This window comes from Staurois parvus, unplaced genomic scaffold (genome assembly GCF_062004578.1).
Source record: "Staurois parvus isolate SC_StPar_1 unplaced genomic scaffold, SC_StPar_1.0 ptg000750l, whole genome shotgun sequence".
Lineage (NCBI taxonomy): Eukaryota > Metazoa > Chordata > Amphibia > Anura > Ranidae > Staurois > Staurois parvus.
In genome coordinates, this window is record NW_028318546.1 from 1,592,926 (window position 1) to 1,607,560 (window position 14,635).

Here is a 14,635-nt window from a genome sequence, read left to right on the forward strand (position 1 = left end):
TGACAATTACCCCTCGCTTTGAGAGATTTCTTCCAACTTCCTGCTGCATCTCTTAGACAGGATATGAAGGCACAGACTTCAAAAAAAAAAATCTGGCAGGTGGTTTAACTTTTTTGACAACACTGTAACATTTTAACATTGTAATATTAATCTGATTGTTTAATATTGAGTAACTTGTGTCCAAAGAAAGGGGGTGGGGGTTGCTAGCAACATACACTGCTCAAAAAACACATACAAGAGGGCACAGACTCCTCATGCATTACGTTCATAACATTTAATCAAATGCTCACAATAGGAGGTCAGGTCAGTTAAGTAGCAGAGGGGGGCTGTTAATCAGTTTCAGCTGCTTTGGTGTTAATGAAATTAACAATAGGAGCACTCGATGAGCAACAATGAGATGACCCCAAAAACAGGACTGGTTTTACAGGTGGAGGCCACAGACATTTTTTTCCCTACCCATCTTCTTGACTTTTTTTCACTAGTTTTGAATTTGGCTAGGGTCAGTGTCACTACTGGTAGCATTATGCAATACCTGGACCCCACAGAGGTTGCACAGGCCGTCCAACTTCTCCAGGATGGCACATCAATATATTCCAGTGCCATGAGGTGTGCTGTGTCTCTCAGCACAGTCTCCGGAGCATGAATGAGATTACAGGAGATAGACAGCTACTCTAGGAGAGCTGGACAGGGCCGTAGAAGGTCCTTAACTCAACAGCAGGACCGGTATCTGCTCCTTTGTACATTGAGGAACAGGATGAGCACTGCCAGAGCCCTCAAAAATGACCTCCACTGGTGTGAATGTCGCTGACCAAAAAATCAGAAACAGACTTTATGATGTCCTCTGGTGGGCCATTTGCTCACTGCCTGGCATTATAGAGCTCAATTAGCATTTGCCATTGAACACCAGAATTGGCAGGTCTGCCACTGGCACCCTGTGCTTTTCACAGATGAGAGCAGGTTCACCCTGAGCACATGCAACAGACGTGAAAGGGTCTGGAGAAGCCATGGAGAAGGTTATGCTGTCTGTAACATCGTTCAGAATGACCGTATTGGTGGTGGGTCAGTGATGGTCTAGGGAAGCATATCCATGGAGAGACACACAGACCTCTAGAGGCTAGACAATAGCACCCTGACTGCCATTAGGTATCGGGATGAGATCCTTGCACCTGTTGTCAGAGCCTACGTCCGTGCAGTGGGTCCTGGGTTCCTTCTGGTGCATGACAATGCCCGGCTTCATGTGGCAAGAGTCTGCAGGCAGTTCCTGGAGCATGATGGAATTGACACCATTGAATGGCCCCCACGCTCGCTTGACCTAAATCCAATAGAGCACTTATGGGATATCATGTTTCCGTCCATCTGAAGTCTCCAGGTTGCACCTCAGACTGTCCAGGAGCTCAGTGATGCCCTGGTCCAGATCTGGGAGGAAATAACCCAAGACACCATCCAACATCTCAGGAGCATGGCCCGATGTTGTCAGGCATGCATACAAGTACGTGGGGACTATACCAACTACTGAGTATCATTTTGAATTGCTGCAATGAAATTTTAGCAAAATGGACTAGCCTGTTGCATCATTTTTTCACTTTGATTTTCGGGGTGTCTTTGAATTCAGCCTTCTGTAAGTTGATCATTTTCATTTCCATCAAACGCTGGGGCATTCTTACGTTCCTAACACATTACCCAAAAGTGTGTTCCCCAACAGTTTGAACTGGAACTTTAAGGGCAACCCAAAACAAACAATAGATAATAATTAAATAGATCATTTATTCCAAAGATTTGAAAAAACATCATAATTTAACATATAACATACATGTTAAGAACCTACATACAGCATAGTAAATAAACTGTATCTATAACTTGCTATTAGCTGAGACATAGTGTTGTGCCTTCTCCTACAGCTCAGAAGGCAGTGAAAGGTGAATGAACTTCAGCAGAAAACCCGATGCATTTCAGATCATAAGTCTTTCCTCAGGGGTATGCTGAAGAGAAAGATGGCCGGAAAGGCATTCTACAAAATGTAGTGAATATGAATCAGAATTCACAGCAGCATAACAATAAAAGTACAGTCAAGAACATGTAAACATTTACAACCTACATACCTTCTGTTTTTTTCTGGAATAACATAGTTGTGCAGAGTAAGGCATGAAGCAATCTTATTCTGATATGCTCACCGGTGACACCCTGGTACACCAAGGGCTGGATGGTAAAAAGACTCACAAGGAGGAGGGGAGGAGAATAACTAATCTCCAAGAATATTAAATGGACTAGAGAGTTATTGTAGGGCCGTCCTGCCCACTCTTCCCCCTACTTTGGCTTGTTCCACCCCGCCGTGCTACTGTCATGCCGCTCGCATCTGCGTGGCCTCATCCTGCCACTCGTGGGGTGGGGAAGGGCAGCGCCACGCAGGTGTCCCGGGGGGTTGCCATGATGGCGGACTTGAGCTTCCATGGTTCTTAGCTGCTACTGCGCATGCACCGGATTTTAGACGCCATATTTAAACTCTACACTATGTAACTTATGTGAGATCTTCTGAATGCCGCATTATTTTGCACTGGAGGTGCTCACGTGCTGAAAAACATTGGAAAATTCAGGTATACCTTAACTATTTACTCTTTTCCTGTTGGCTCTATACTTCTCTGCACTATTGACCCTTAGGGGAGATTTCTAATAGCAGGGAGTGTTTTTTATTAATTTTCTTGGCTACCTGTTAGGTGGCATTTAACCTCCTCAGTTAAATTGCATGGACCCTTATTGAATCCACACTATTGATGTGATATTTATTGTAGAGCACCCGCAGCCAGTGTGCTGCATATTTGCATTCACTAATGGAGGTTTTGCCTCTCTTTACCGCTAATATATATATATATCCCTCCTAGATTGTAAGCTCCAAGGAGCACGACCCTCCTAACCCTCTTGTATTGAACTGTATTTTTGCTGTATTGTCTCTCGTTATATTGTAAATCCTGTATAATAATAATAATAACAGGAAGTCTTTTTAATATTCTTAATAGCCCCCCCTGAGGACCTTTAAGTTCTGCTCAAGGAGTATTAGGATATTATGGCACATATACAGTATTGTGATACATATGTCTTCCTATAATTATAGGCCTTTGGACTTTAGCAGACCAACTCTATATATTTATTGTGACAGTGTGGGTAAGGACTATCAATTTTCCTCTTTTTGCTGCCACTATAGGACCAACAGCAAAGTAATGGCATTATATTGTATTTTCTATAGGCTTGTGTTTGAACTTTGGCATCTACATTTAATAGTCTGCTGTCTTTCCAAGCGATCCCTGTATGAGAGGATCGCCCCCCTTGGGGATTGGTTATTCTCCTCCCCTCCTCCTTGTGAGCCCTTTTTACCATCCAGCCCTTGGCACACCAGGGTGCCACAGTTGAGCATATCAGAATAAGATTGCTTCGTGCCTTTCTCTGCACAACTATGTTATTCCAGAAGAAAACCAGATGGCATGTAAATGTTTACATGTTCTTGACTGTACTTTTATTGTTATGCTACTGTGAATTCTGATTCATATTCACTTCATTTTGTAGAATGCCTTTCCGGCCATCTTTCTCTTCAGCATACCCCTGAGGAAAGACTTATGTTCTGAAACGCGTCGGGTTTCTGCTGAAGTTCATTCACCTTTCACTGCCTTCTGAGTTGTAGGAGAAGGCACAGCACTACATCTCAACTCATAGCAAGTTATACAGTATATACAATTTACTTACTATGCTGTATGTAGGTTCTTAACATGTATGTTATATCTATTATATTATATTATCTATTAATTTGGGTATACAACTTTTGGGATGTTGGCAACCATGGAATGAACTCAGTGCTGCGTCTCTTTACTGCTAACACATTACCCAGTCCATATCAGTATAGATTTCCAGCATGATATTTTTCCCCATTGAGATCTGATGTGTTTTCAAAGTGTTCCTTTTAATTTGTTTGAGCAGCGTTTAAAGTGATATATTATATAATAAAATAAAAAAGTATATTACTCTTTATTGAAACAACAAATAATATAATACATGTTATCCCAAAAAGTATGTGACAATACATTAAGCACACAGTGACATTGTTGAAAACATTTAAAACCTCATGACCTATCCACCCGCGAGCCGGGCCAGTGCTAGACTATTTTGCACCCTAGGCAAGATCAGCTAATTGTGCCCCCCCAAAATAATTAAGAAACAGCAGAAAATATTAAATCAACAAAACATGAAACTGCTAAATGTCTTTTAAAGTGTAAAACTAAGTGCCATAAGATGCCACCAGCACCAATATTAAAGACAAAATCACTGTAATGGACAGACTGTATCTGTGGCTGGCACTGGCAGGGTGACAGTTGCATTGAGTGGAGGATGATGATTCCACACTCTGACAAATCCCAGGCTGAAATTCCCCAGGCAGTGGGGGGAGAAACGCTGTGACAGCAGGCAGATGAACTGAGTGATCCCACACAGTTATAGATCCCACACAACACACCACCACCACCCGTCGTCTCATTAGTAGCATGCCCCGATGTTGTCAGGCATGCATACAAGCACGTGGGGGCTATACCAACTACTGAGTACCATTTTGAGTTGCTGCAATGAAATTTTAGCAAAGTGGATTAGCCTGCTACATCATTTTTTCATCTTGATTTTCAGGGTGTCTTTGAATTCAGCCCTCCAAGTTGATCAATTTCATTTCTATCAAACGATGGGGCATCCTTACGTTCCTAACACATTACCCAGTCCATATCAGTATAGATATTCAGCATGATATTTTTCCCCATTGAGATCTGATGTGCTTTCAAAGTGTTCCCTTAATTTTTTTGAGCGGTGTATTTTTAATATGCTCAGTTTGAACTTCATAGACTGCACTTATATATTTTCTTTTCTTCATGTTTATATAGAGTTTAACCCCTTCCTACTCTATTCAAAGCTTAAAAACATTTTGGCTATAGATACACTTTAAGAAGCCATGTGATTTTTTTTTTTTTTTTAGTCAGCGCTATACAGTATTAAGGCTTAAAATAAAATTTTATAACATGTTAGTAAGCCATGGAATATAAAAAATGCCATGGGGAATTTAGGTATGTCAGTACATTTATTATAGAAGAATGTGGGTATACATGTTACAATCTGATTTTATAATTGTTGTTGTAGCAGAGTGTCTCATAGGGAGCCTAGAAAAGTCCTGTTCGGGGTTCACACATTTCCCAGGCTCCTCTCATACACTGATAGAGATCTCTGAATCTTTGTCCAGTTCAGGTTTTGCTCCTATCTCTTTTGGTAATTTAGGATCACATTAAACTCAGAGTCAGTGCTTGAGAGCTGGGGAAAAGACAGGTTTTGTCTGTGAGAACTGCAAGGTTGGTGAAAAGCAAACAAGCTGTGTATGTGGAGGGTGACAAGTGTTAGGCTTGGTCAGCCTGATTTTTTTTTATTATGTAGCTAGTGCCAGGATATGGTTTGGATTTCGTTTTTGAACCCTTTCTGTTTACCTCATTGTACAGCACTTGTAAATAGACTTGCAATTAGCACAAATAAACACACCACTGTTTGCCACAACTCCACTTGACTGGTATCTGTGCCTGAAAGTGTGCTCACCCCAGAGAGCTTTGTACCTGCTACATATTCCCAGCTCGCATATGGTGGAGAATGTGGGCTTTTTTTTTTTCATCAAGAAGCTACCACTTAAAGGGTACCTGGAGTCACTAAACATGGAGGAAATCACTAAACATGGAGGAAATCCTAAAGCAGCTGGTGTTGTCTAATGCGGCACAACAGCAAACAATGCTATCATGCAGGAACAAATGCTCTGTACAAACAGATTGATGCTGTACAAGAACATATGCAGATGCTGTTTGAAAAGTTAGTAAGTGCAGCGGAAACAGACAGAAAGGCGCTGAATGAGGTGGTACAGATACTTGCACCAAGTCTCCTGCTATAGCTCAAGGTGTTGGGGGCAGCTCCTAAGCCATCCATGTGGGTGGCTTCGTATCTAAGATGACTGTAGAGGATGACCCAGAGGCATATCACATTTGAAAGAACCGCTGAGAGGGAAAAATTGGGCAGCAAAGTGGCTAAATGGTTAGCATTCCGCCTGGCAGTACTAGGGTTGTTGGTTCAAATCCCAACCACAGCACCACCTGCCTGGAGTTTGCATGTTCTCCCTGTACCTGGGGGCATTTTCCTCTGGGTACTCCGGTTTCCTCCCACACTCCAAAGACATACTGGTAGGTTAATTGGATCCTGTCTAAATTGGCCCTAGTATGTGTATACAGTCAGGTCCATAAATATTGGGACATCAACACAATTCTAAAATTTTTGGCTCTATACACCACCACAATGGATTTGAAATGAAACGAACAAGATGTGCTTTAACTGCAGACTGTCAGCTTTAATTTGAGGGTATTTACATCCAAATCAGGTGAACATTGTAGGAATTACAACAGTTTGCATATGTGCCTCCCACTTGTTAAGGGACCAAAAGTAATGGGACAGAATAATAATCATAAATCAAACTTTCACTTTTTAATACTTGGTTGCAAATCCTTTGCAGTCAATTACAGCCTGAAGTCTGGAACGCATAGACATCACCAGACGCTGGGTTTCATCCCTGGTGATGCTCTGCCAGGCCTCTACTGCAACTGTCTTCAGTTCCTGCTTGTTCTTGGGGCATTTTCCCTTCAGTTTTGTCTTCAGCAAGTGAAATGCATGCTCAATCGGATTCAGGTCAGGTGATTGACTTGGCCATTGCATAACATTCCATTTCTTTCCCCTAAAAAACTCTTTGGTTGCTTTTGCAGTGTGCTTTGGGTCATTGTCCATCTGCACTGTGAAGTGGCGTCCAATGAGTTCTGAAGCATTTGGCTGAATATGAGCAGATAATATTGCCTGAAACACTTCAGAATTCATCCTGCTGCTTTTGTCAGCAGTCACATCATCAATAAATACAAGAGAACCAGTTCCATTGTCAGCCATACATGCCCACGCCATGACACTACCACCACCATGCTTCACTGATGAGGTGGTATGCTTAGGAACATGAGCAGTTCCTTTCCTTCTCCATACTCTTCTCTTCCCATCACTCTGGTACAAGTTGATCTTGGTCTCATCTGTCCAGAGGATGTTGTTCCAGAACTGTGAAGGCTTTTTTAGATGTCATTTGGCAAACTCTAATCTGGCCTTCCTGTTTTTGAGGCTCAACAATGGTTTACATCTTGTGGTGAACCCTCTGTATTCACTCTGGTGAAGTCTTCTCTTGATTGTTGACTTTGACACACATACACCTATCTCCTGGAGAGTGTTCTTGATCTGGCCAACTGTTGTGAAGGGTGTTTTCTTCACCAGGGAAAGAATTCTTCGGTCATCCACCACAGTTGTTTTCCGTGGTCTTCCGGGTCTTTTGGTGTTGCTGAGCTCACCGGTGCATTCCTTCTTTTTAAGAATGTTCCAAACAGTTGTTTTGGCCACGCCTAATGTTTTTGCTATCTCTCTGATGGGTTGGTTTTGTTTTTTCAGCCTAATGATGGCTTGCTTCACTGATAGTGACAGCTCTTTGGATCTCATCTTGAGAGTTGACAGCAACAGATTCCAAATGCAAATAGCACACTTGAAATGAACTCTGGACCTTTTATCTGCTCATTGTAATTGGGATAATGAGGGAATAACACACACCTGGCCATGGAGCAGCTGAGAAGCCAATTGTCCCATTACTTTTGGTCCCTTAACAAGTGGGAGGCACATATGCAAACTGTTGTATTTCGTACACCGTTCACCTGATTTGGATGTAAATACCCTCAAATTAAAGCTGACAGTCTGCAGTTAAAGCACATCTTGTTCGTTTCATTTCAAATCCATTGTGGTGGTGTATAGAACCAAAAATGTTAGAATTGTGTTGATGTCCCAATATTTATGGACCTGACTGTATATGAATGTAAGCTGTGGACCTTAGGTTAAATGCCCCTTGAGGGTTAGGGACTGATGTGAATGTACAATATTTATGTAAAGCACTGAGTAAATTGACAGCGCTATATAAGTACCTAAAATAATAAAAATAAATAAATGTCCTAAAACCCTGTGGGAAGGATTGGTCGCCCCCATAATGACTGGGGAATCACAGAAGGTCTATTACAATTGGAAGGCTATGGAGGAATTGGATTATGAAAAAGTGAAGCAGGACATTCTGGCACAACTAGGTGTCACCTTGGCGGTACGACTGCAGCGGGTCAGGAGCTTGTCTTTCAAAGTTGAGAGGCCTCACAGATGTTTGACCTTATCCATCTGCTGAAAAAGTGGCTGCAACTGAAACCCCTTTCTAGGTCACAAATAGTGGAATGTGTGGTCATGGACTATTTCCTGAGGTCTGTGCCTATCCCGCTTCAGAAGTGGGTGAGCCAAGGAGACTCCAACTCCATTGATATTATGGTAGAGCTCATTGAGAGGTACTTTGCCGCAGAGAGCTTGGTTGCCTCCCTTAAAACCTCATGGACTTTCCACCCAAAACCATGGTCTTCTCAGGCCACCGGTAAAACTTCCAGGGGAAGTGGGTGGTAAGCATGGCAAGGAGACGGGGGAGAACTTTTGGTGCCAGGTCTGAAGATTGGCATCCCAAACCAGGGAAGTTGGTGCCTGTCAGCAGACCAAACTGGACCAATGTCAAGTGTTTTTGTTGCCAGGAACTGGGACATGTGGCAGCAACCTGTCCCTTGACAGATGAACCTATGCAATGTGACTTATCGTTCAGAGGTAGATATCAGTCTTTATTTGCTGCTGTTTCATGTGCCACAGTGCCTGCTGTGGGAAAGCACATGTGTCAAATGACTGTAAATAATAAGCCTATTATAGACTTGCTGGACTCAGGAAGTTTGGTTACTTTGGTTAAAGCTGATGTGATTGAATCTGTGGATTTTCTTGCTAGAAAAGTTGCTGTCATTTGTGTACATGGGGATACCCAAGAGTTCCCTATAGCAACAGTAAAGTTTGAAACTGACCAAGGTACTGTGACTCATCTGGTCCAAGTTGTAACCACCAAAGTGCATAATGCCATAATTGGTAGGAATTTTCCTAAATTTTGGGAACTGTAGGATCATTCAGATTTGGTCACAGTAACTGAATCAAAGGCGGAGCCAGAATCCTTGACAGGTATAGACAATTTGACTTCAGAGGACCCTTCTCTGTTATGGCAGGAGAACTAAAGAAGTTTGAGTAAGTCCCTACAGCCAGTGAATGTGGACAGCCTTCTGCTTACACTGAGGTCACATTAGAGTTTTCTGATCTTAGTATTCACAAAATGTTGGTACTGAGCATAGAAAAGACTCTACCCTTGCCAGGGCCTGGGAAAATGTTTTCATGACTAATAATGTACCTGTCAAACCAGGGGACAGGTTATGTTTTCCTTATTTCAGTATCCATGAAGATTTGCTGTAAGAAGCATATAAAAGGAATGATGAAATTATTGAACAGATGGGGCACATGCGTGGAGCCGTGGAAGATGGCCTCCTGATCTTCCAGCTCCATACCACTGGAACATCCGCGCGGCATTGTCGTCTCCCTTCCTCTTCGGTTGTGCTCCCCTCTCCCTCCAGAGCTCTCTCCGTACCCTTGGGCTCCCAGCGGGGATGCATAGAGGCTAACAAACTAAAGGCCAGACTGCAACCCTCCCTGCCTGACTGGTCAAGATGGCGCCAGATCCTCCGGGCACTCGATGAAACCACGGGACTCTCCACAGGCGACCCTGACTCACAGGAGGATATTCTACAGCAGTTTCCCTCGGAACTGGTAAGCCCTGCTGAACCCCCCTCTGAAGCTATGCTGCAGAAACTCCAATCCATAGTCAGAGAGGAGATTGCGGCGGCTTCACGCAAACTTTCCTCTGACCTCCTTAAAGGCCTCAGGGAATTAGGGCATCGTACCAATCAGTCAGAGAGCCTTATGGATCTGGCTACCACTGACTTAGAAGGCCACGAGCTGGAAGTAGATAACCATGAGGCTGTGTTAAATCAGCTTTGCGATAAATTGGAGGATACTGAAAATCGGGTACAGTGAGATAATCTGCGACTCCAAGGCCTACCAGAGACTATCACTGACCTGCAGGGCACAGCTACTGCCTTTTTTCAGGAATTGGAATCCAAGGTCCCACTAGAGAACTTGGAATTGGATCGCATACAACTGGCAACAAAGCGCTCTGATGTTCCCCCACGAGATGTTATCATGAAGTTCCACTATTATCGTACAAAAGAGTGCCCTCTACAGGCAGTCCACCTCACCAATCATCATTTCCAAACGGCAGACTTTAAAACCATATCTGCAGTCTTTGCAATCTCAGGGCATTAAATACAAATAGGGTTTCCCATTTAAACTCTCCTTCTTTTACCAGCAATGTCAATATCACGCTGCCAACCCAGAGGAACTTTGCTGCCATTTTCAAGATCTCCAATTCGATCTTCCTCTGTCTCAAAAACTATCTTCTTCATCAACTAAGCCTTCCAGATCATCACAATACCGACATTCTCAAGCTGCACTCCACCGTAAATTATCCAAATCTTCTCTTCAAAGCTCTCAGGCTCTACACACCTTGCAAGCTCAACGCTTCACTGAAATTGCCCCAGGATGAGTATGACTTTTTCTATTTTCTTTGAGTGCCTTTTTTCCTATTTTTTTTCTAGTGGCCTATATGTCGGCCCTTTGTCAGGTTGCCATGCCTGTAGTTTGGCAATACCTACATGCTGATGAACAGAACACCTGTGCATCCCAGACACATGATTCTTACACACATGTACACTTAAGTACACCTGGGTGAACGAGGCCTTACAGGTCAATACAGGGCAATCCACTGTTTAGCACTGCTGCAGAATGTATTAGAAGTGAAAGTGGGTTATCAGGGACTTAAAACTGTAGCAAACAATGTGCAAAAGAAAACAGTTTTGATAAAACAACTTTTTCTTTTATAGGAGTTGAAGAAGTACAATCAAAATACCTGGTCCCTGGTGATGTTATTATTTTATCAGAGAAGAAATTCTTTCTGCCCTGTGATGCAGTGCTAATATCCGGGGGATGTGTGGTAAATGAAGGCATGCTGACAGGTACAGTATGAGAAAATATTTTTTTTTTTGCGTGTGTGACTTTTTTAAGATATACCAACCTCAAAAGTGAACAAACTACATTTACCTGTGCTTACTGTTGAATGCTGCACAAGGCTTCAGTAAAGAAAATAATGTATTATTTATAATTATAGAATGTATACATTTTTTCTAGCAGAAGAATTTCAATTCTAAACGTAAAATACATTGGTCTAAAATGTGGGAAGAAAATATTCTGATAAATTAGGAAACATACCAGATGGCTACTGCTATCCTGCTTATTTCTTGTTAGAAATGTCAAAATCTAATAAAACATTTAATACTAAATGTAAAGCCTAAAATGATGTATCATGAAGTAGCTACCATTATATAGTTCAACAACTAAGTAAAGAAGACAATTAGGGGTTGATTTGCTAAAACTGTAGAAAATCTGGTGTAGATGAGAATGGTAGCCAATCAGTTTCTAACTTCACCATGTTCATTTAAGCTTTGACAAAAAAACTTGGAAGCTGATTGGTTTCTGTGCAGAGCTGCACAAGATTTTGCACTCTCCAGTTTTAGTAAATCGACCCCTTAATGTCTACATCTCAGTTATTGCCATCCCAAACTATTCAAACTCTACTTGTATGGGATTTTGTATGCAACACCAAAATTTGATACAAGACACAACAGAATTATTATGAAGAACAAATTTTATTTTATATGCATTGTAAAAGTAAAAATCTTTTTGCCTTAAAATCAAACCTGTACAATGGTGTCCAAAGTATAGTAACTTTTTTTTCCAAAGTATAATTGCAAATTGACAATAATATTATAAAGGACCCCTTTTCAACATTTTTTGCACAACCACTTCTTCAGGATTCGGTCCATTGATCATCCGTCAGTAGCCCTACTCCTCCACTGTTCTCCCTGGGCTTACAGCTATCAGGTTCTAATAAGCCCCCTGCCTACAGACCCCCACAACCACCAGGCCAGGGATGTGGGGAAATGGCCTTTTTCCTCATGAGATATCCTCATCTATCTTGATGATGTAGTGTTTTTTTCTGCCACATTCAATGACCATAAAGTTTCTAGGACATGTCATCCATCTCTAAGGCATATTGTATTCCCCATAACTGAGAAAGTAAGAAAGGTCTTGCAGGAATAGAGACCACCGAATACTCCTGACCCAATTCAGAACATTCCTGGGGCTGCTGGGATATTTTTTGTGTTTCGTAAAGTATTACACCCATCAATCTGCCCTGAATTATAAGCTTCTACAAAGGATAGGTCAGAATGGGGTCCACATGAATGTGCAATAAGGATCTGAATAAAAAGAGGCACTGACACCAGTACTTGGGGCCTAGGGGTCATACTCTCACAAGTACAAGGCAGTACTTGGTTCAGGTCCTTTATCTCCCACAACTCCCTGGGTTCCTGGACACATCCAGATAGTATGAATTGATCAGCTTCTTTTCCTCAACATCTCAGAGAGGCCACACTTGATAAGGCAGAGGTAGCTGAGCAAGTATTCTGTAGCCAGGTGAGAGGCACACCACTGTCAGCAGCAGTGTTCAAGCAGCCAGGCTGGAACCTAATAGCACACAGCATCTCCAGGGGGCAGCTACAGTTGCATGCCCCAGGTCCAGTGGAGTGACCCTTTGTCCTTGGACTGTTCACCTGTGTTACCAGAGAAAGAGGAATAATGTCACCAGCAGAGCAAGGAATCCTCAGAAGAGTCCACTGCTTTCTTTAGTGGTCACATACAGTAATATTTACAGCAGCAAGGTTTCGGAGCCACTCAGGGCCCCTTCATCAGGCAAGAAGGGACCCTGAGTGGCTTCTAAACATTGCCACTTTATCTATTATGTGACCACTAAAAAAAGCATTGGACCCTTCTGAGGATTCCTTGGTGTGCTGGTGATATTTTTCTTCTTGGATTGTCTGCGGTTCCCAGCCCGTGGTCACTACAGCACCCAACACTACTTAACCATTTGCAGGAATGTGTGCATGGGGAAAACTGCATTTGGATTTGTGTTACCAGAGCTACTGTACCCTTCATTTTGAGAGATGCTGTTTAAGAAATGATCACAAGTAGCTTTGTTTTACTGAGGTGATGATTCTCAGCTTATAAAGACACAAAAGTCCTCCCTACTCGCTAAGAGATCACAAACAAAATTACAAAAATGCTAAAACCATGAAATCATAAATATAAATGACAAAACATCCAAATTAGTTATTGCTAACTATGATCATAAATTAGTGTAATCAACCACAATAATGAAAACAAGGTGCAATATGTAGATGTTATTTGAAAATCAAAAGTCCCTTAACAAACATATAAAGACAATAGATCTGCAGAAGTAGTGATCTGATGTGCCTTCAAATAGAATCGGTTTGCAATTACACCCAGTGTCCACTTCACCATGCGATACATAAAATGCTTACCAGAGTAAGTCAAACTGCACCTGATATGTATAGAACTGTGGTTACTGTGATTACTCCGCCACTCTCTTCTCCAACTCTCTTCTGCAGCATTTTGGTGTCTATATATGCTATATAATGTATCCTATATTTGGGGCTTGCTGCTATTCACAAATCTGTTTATATCATTTACCCTTATTGTTTTGATCTTAAGAGCAGTTTCTCAATTTTGGTACAAATGATTCCAGCTTAACTCTTGGTTGTTATAGAGTCTTTAAAGCGGAGTTCTACCCAAAAGTTTAAGCCCTGATTTTCTGCCTCCCACCCTCCCTCCACTGCCACATTTGGCACCTTTTGGGGGGGGGGGGGAGAAGTGGGTACCTGGTTTTGAAGTTTGGCAGACCTCTGGGACACTTTGCACATGCGCAATAGAAAACCGTCGGTGAAGCCGCAAGGGATCATTGCCAGTTTCCCTTAGTCAAGATGGCGGCACCAGCAACCGGCAGCCGATTGAAGAATCGGCTTGAGGTGAGGACACCGCTGGATGCATGGAAAGGTAAGTGTCCTACTATTAGGTCAGCAGCTACAGTATTTGTATGAATTTTTTGGGGGGAGGTCGTGGGGGCTGGAAATCTGCTCTAAGATGCCACAGAGACTATGTTATGCAGCCACATTACTCTGATTGAGTCTTTGCCATCCTAAACCTGTTTTAACATTATTCTGCAATGTAAGTATGTTTGTGCCATCCTGAACCTGTTCTGCGTTATTGTTTCTAACTTTATTGCTTCTAAACAGCAGTTAATGTTAGTTCCTGTTTGATCATTTAGCCTGGCACAAAGTGGTTTTAAGGTGTGGGGATGCCCAAACTAGCTGATGAGTTGTATAATGCTAAAAGTAGGTCTTCTGGACCAGTACTATTAGCAAGGCTCCTGTTTCGCTACCAGTAGTGCTCCTATGATGGACCATGCAGGTAGCACCAATGCTGCTATGCTCAATATTGGGCTGTACAGGTAGCAGTAGTGGTTCTAGTGGGCTGTGTTGGTACTAGTATTGCTTTTGGGCAAGATACTAAGCTGTAAACTTCATAAGATTATTATTATTATACAGGATTCATATAGCGCCAACAGTTTGCACAGCGCTTTACAATATAA

General features: G+C 42.2%; 1 protein-coding gene across 2 annotated transcripts in view; it reads left to right on the forward strand.

Annotated features, from left to right (window-relative positions):
- Nucleotides 1-14,635, forward strand: part of LOC149445018 (putative cation-transporting ATPase 13A5) — a 133,702-nt gene that overhangs the window by 50,299 nt on the left and 68,768 nt on the right. For both annotated transcript variants that reach the window (XM_089654310.1, XM_089654311.1), the window contains exon 9: nt 10,953-11,084. In XM_089654310.1, coding sequence (XP_089510436.1) covers nt 10,953-11,084 — 132 coding nt within the window. The remainder of the gene's footprint in view (nt 1-10,952; nt 11,085-14,635) is intronic.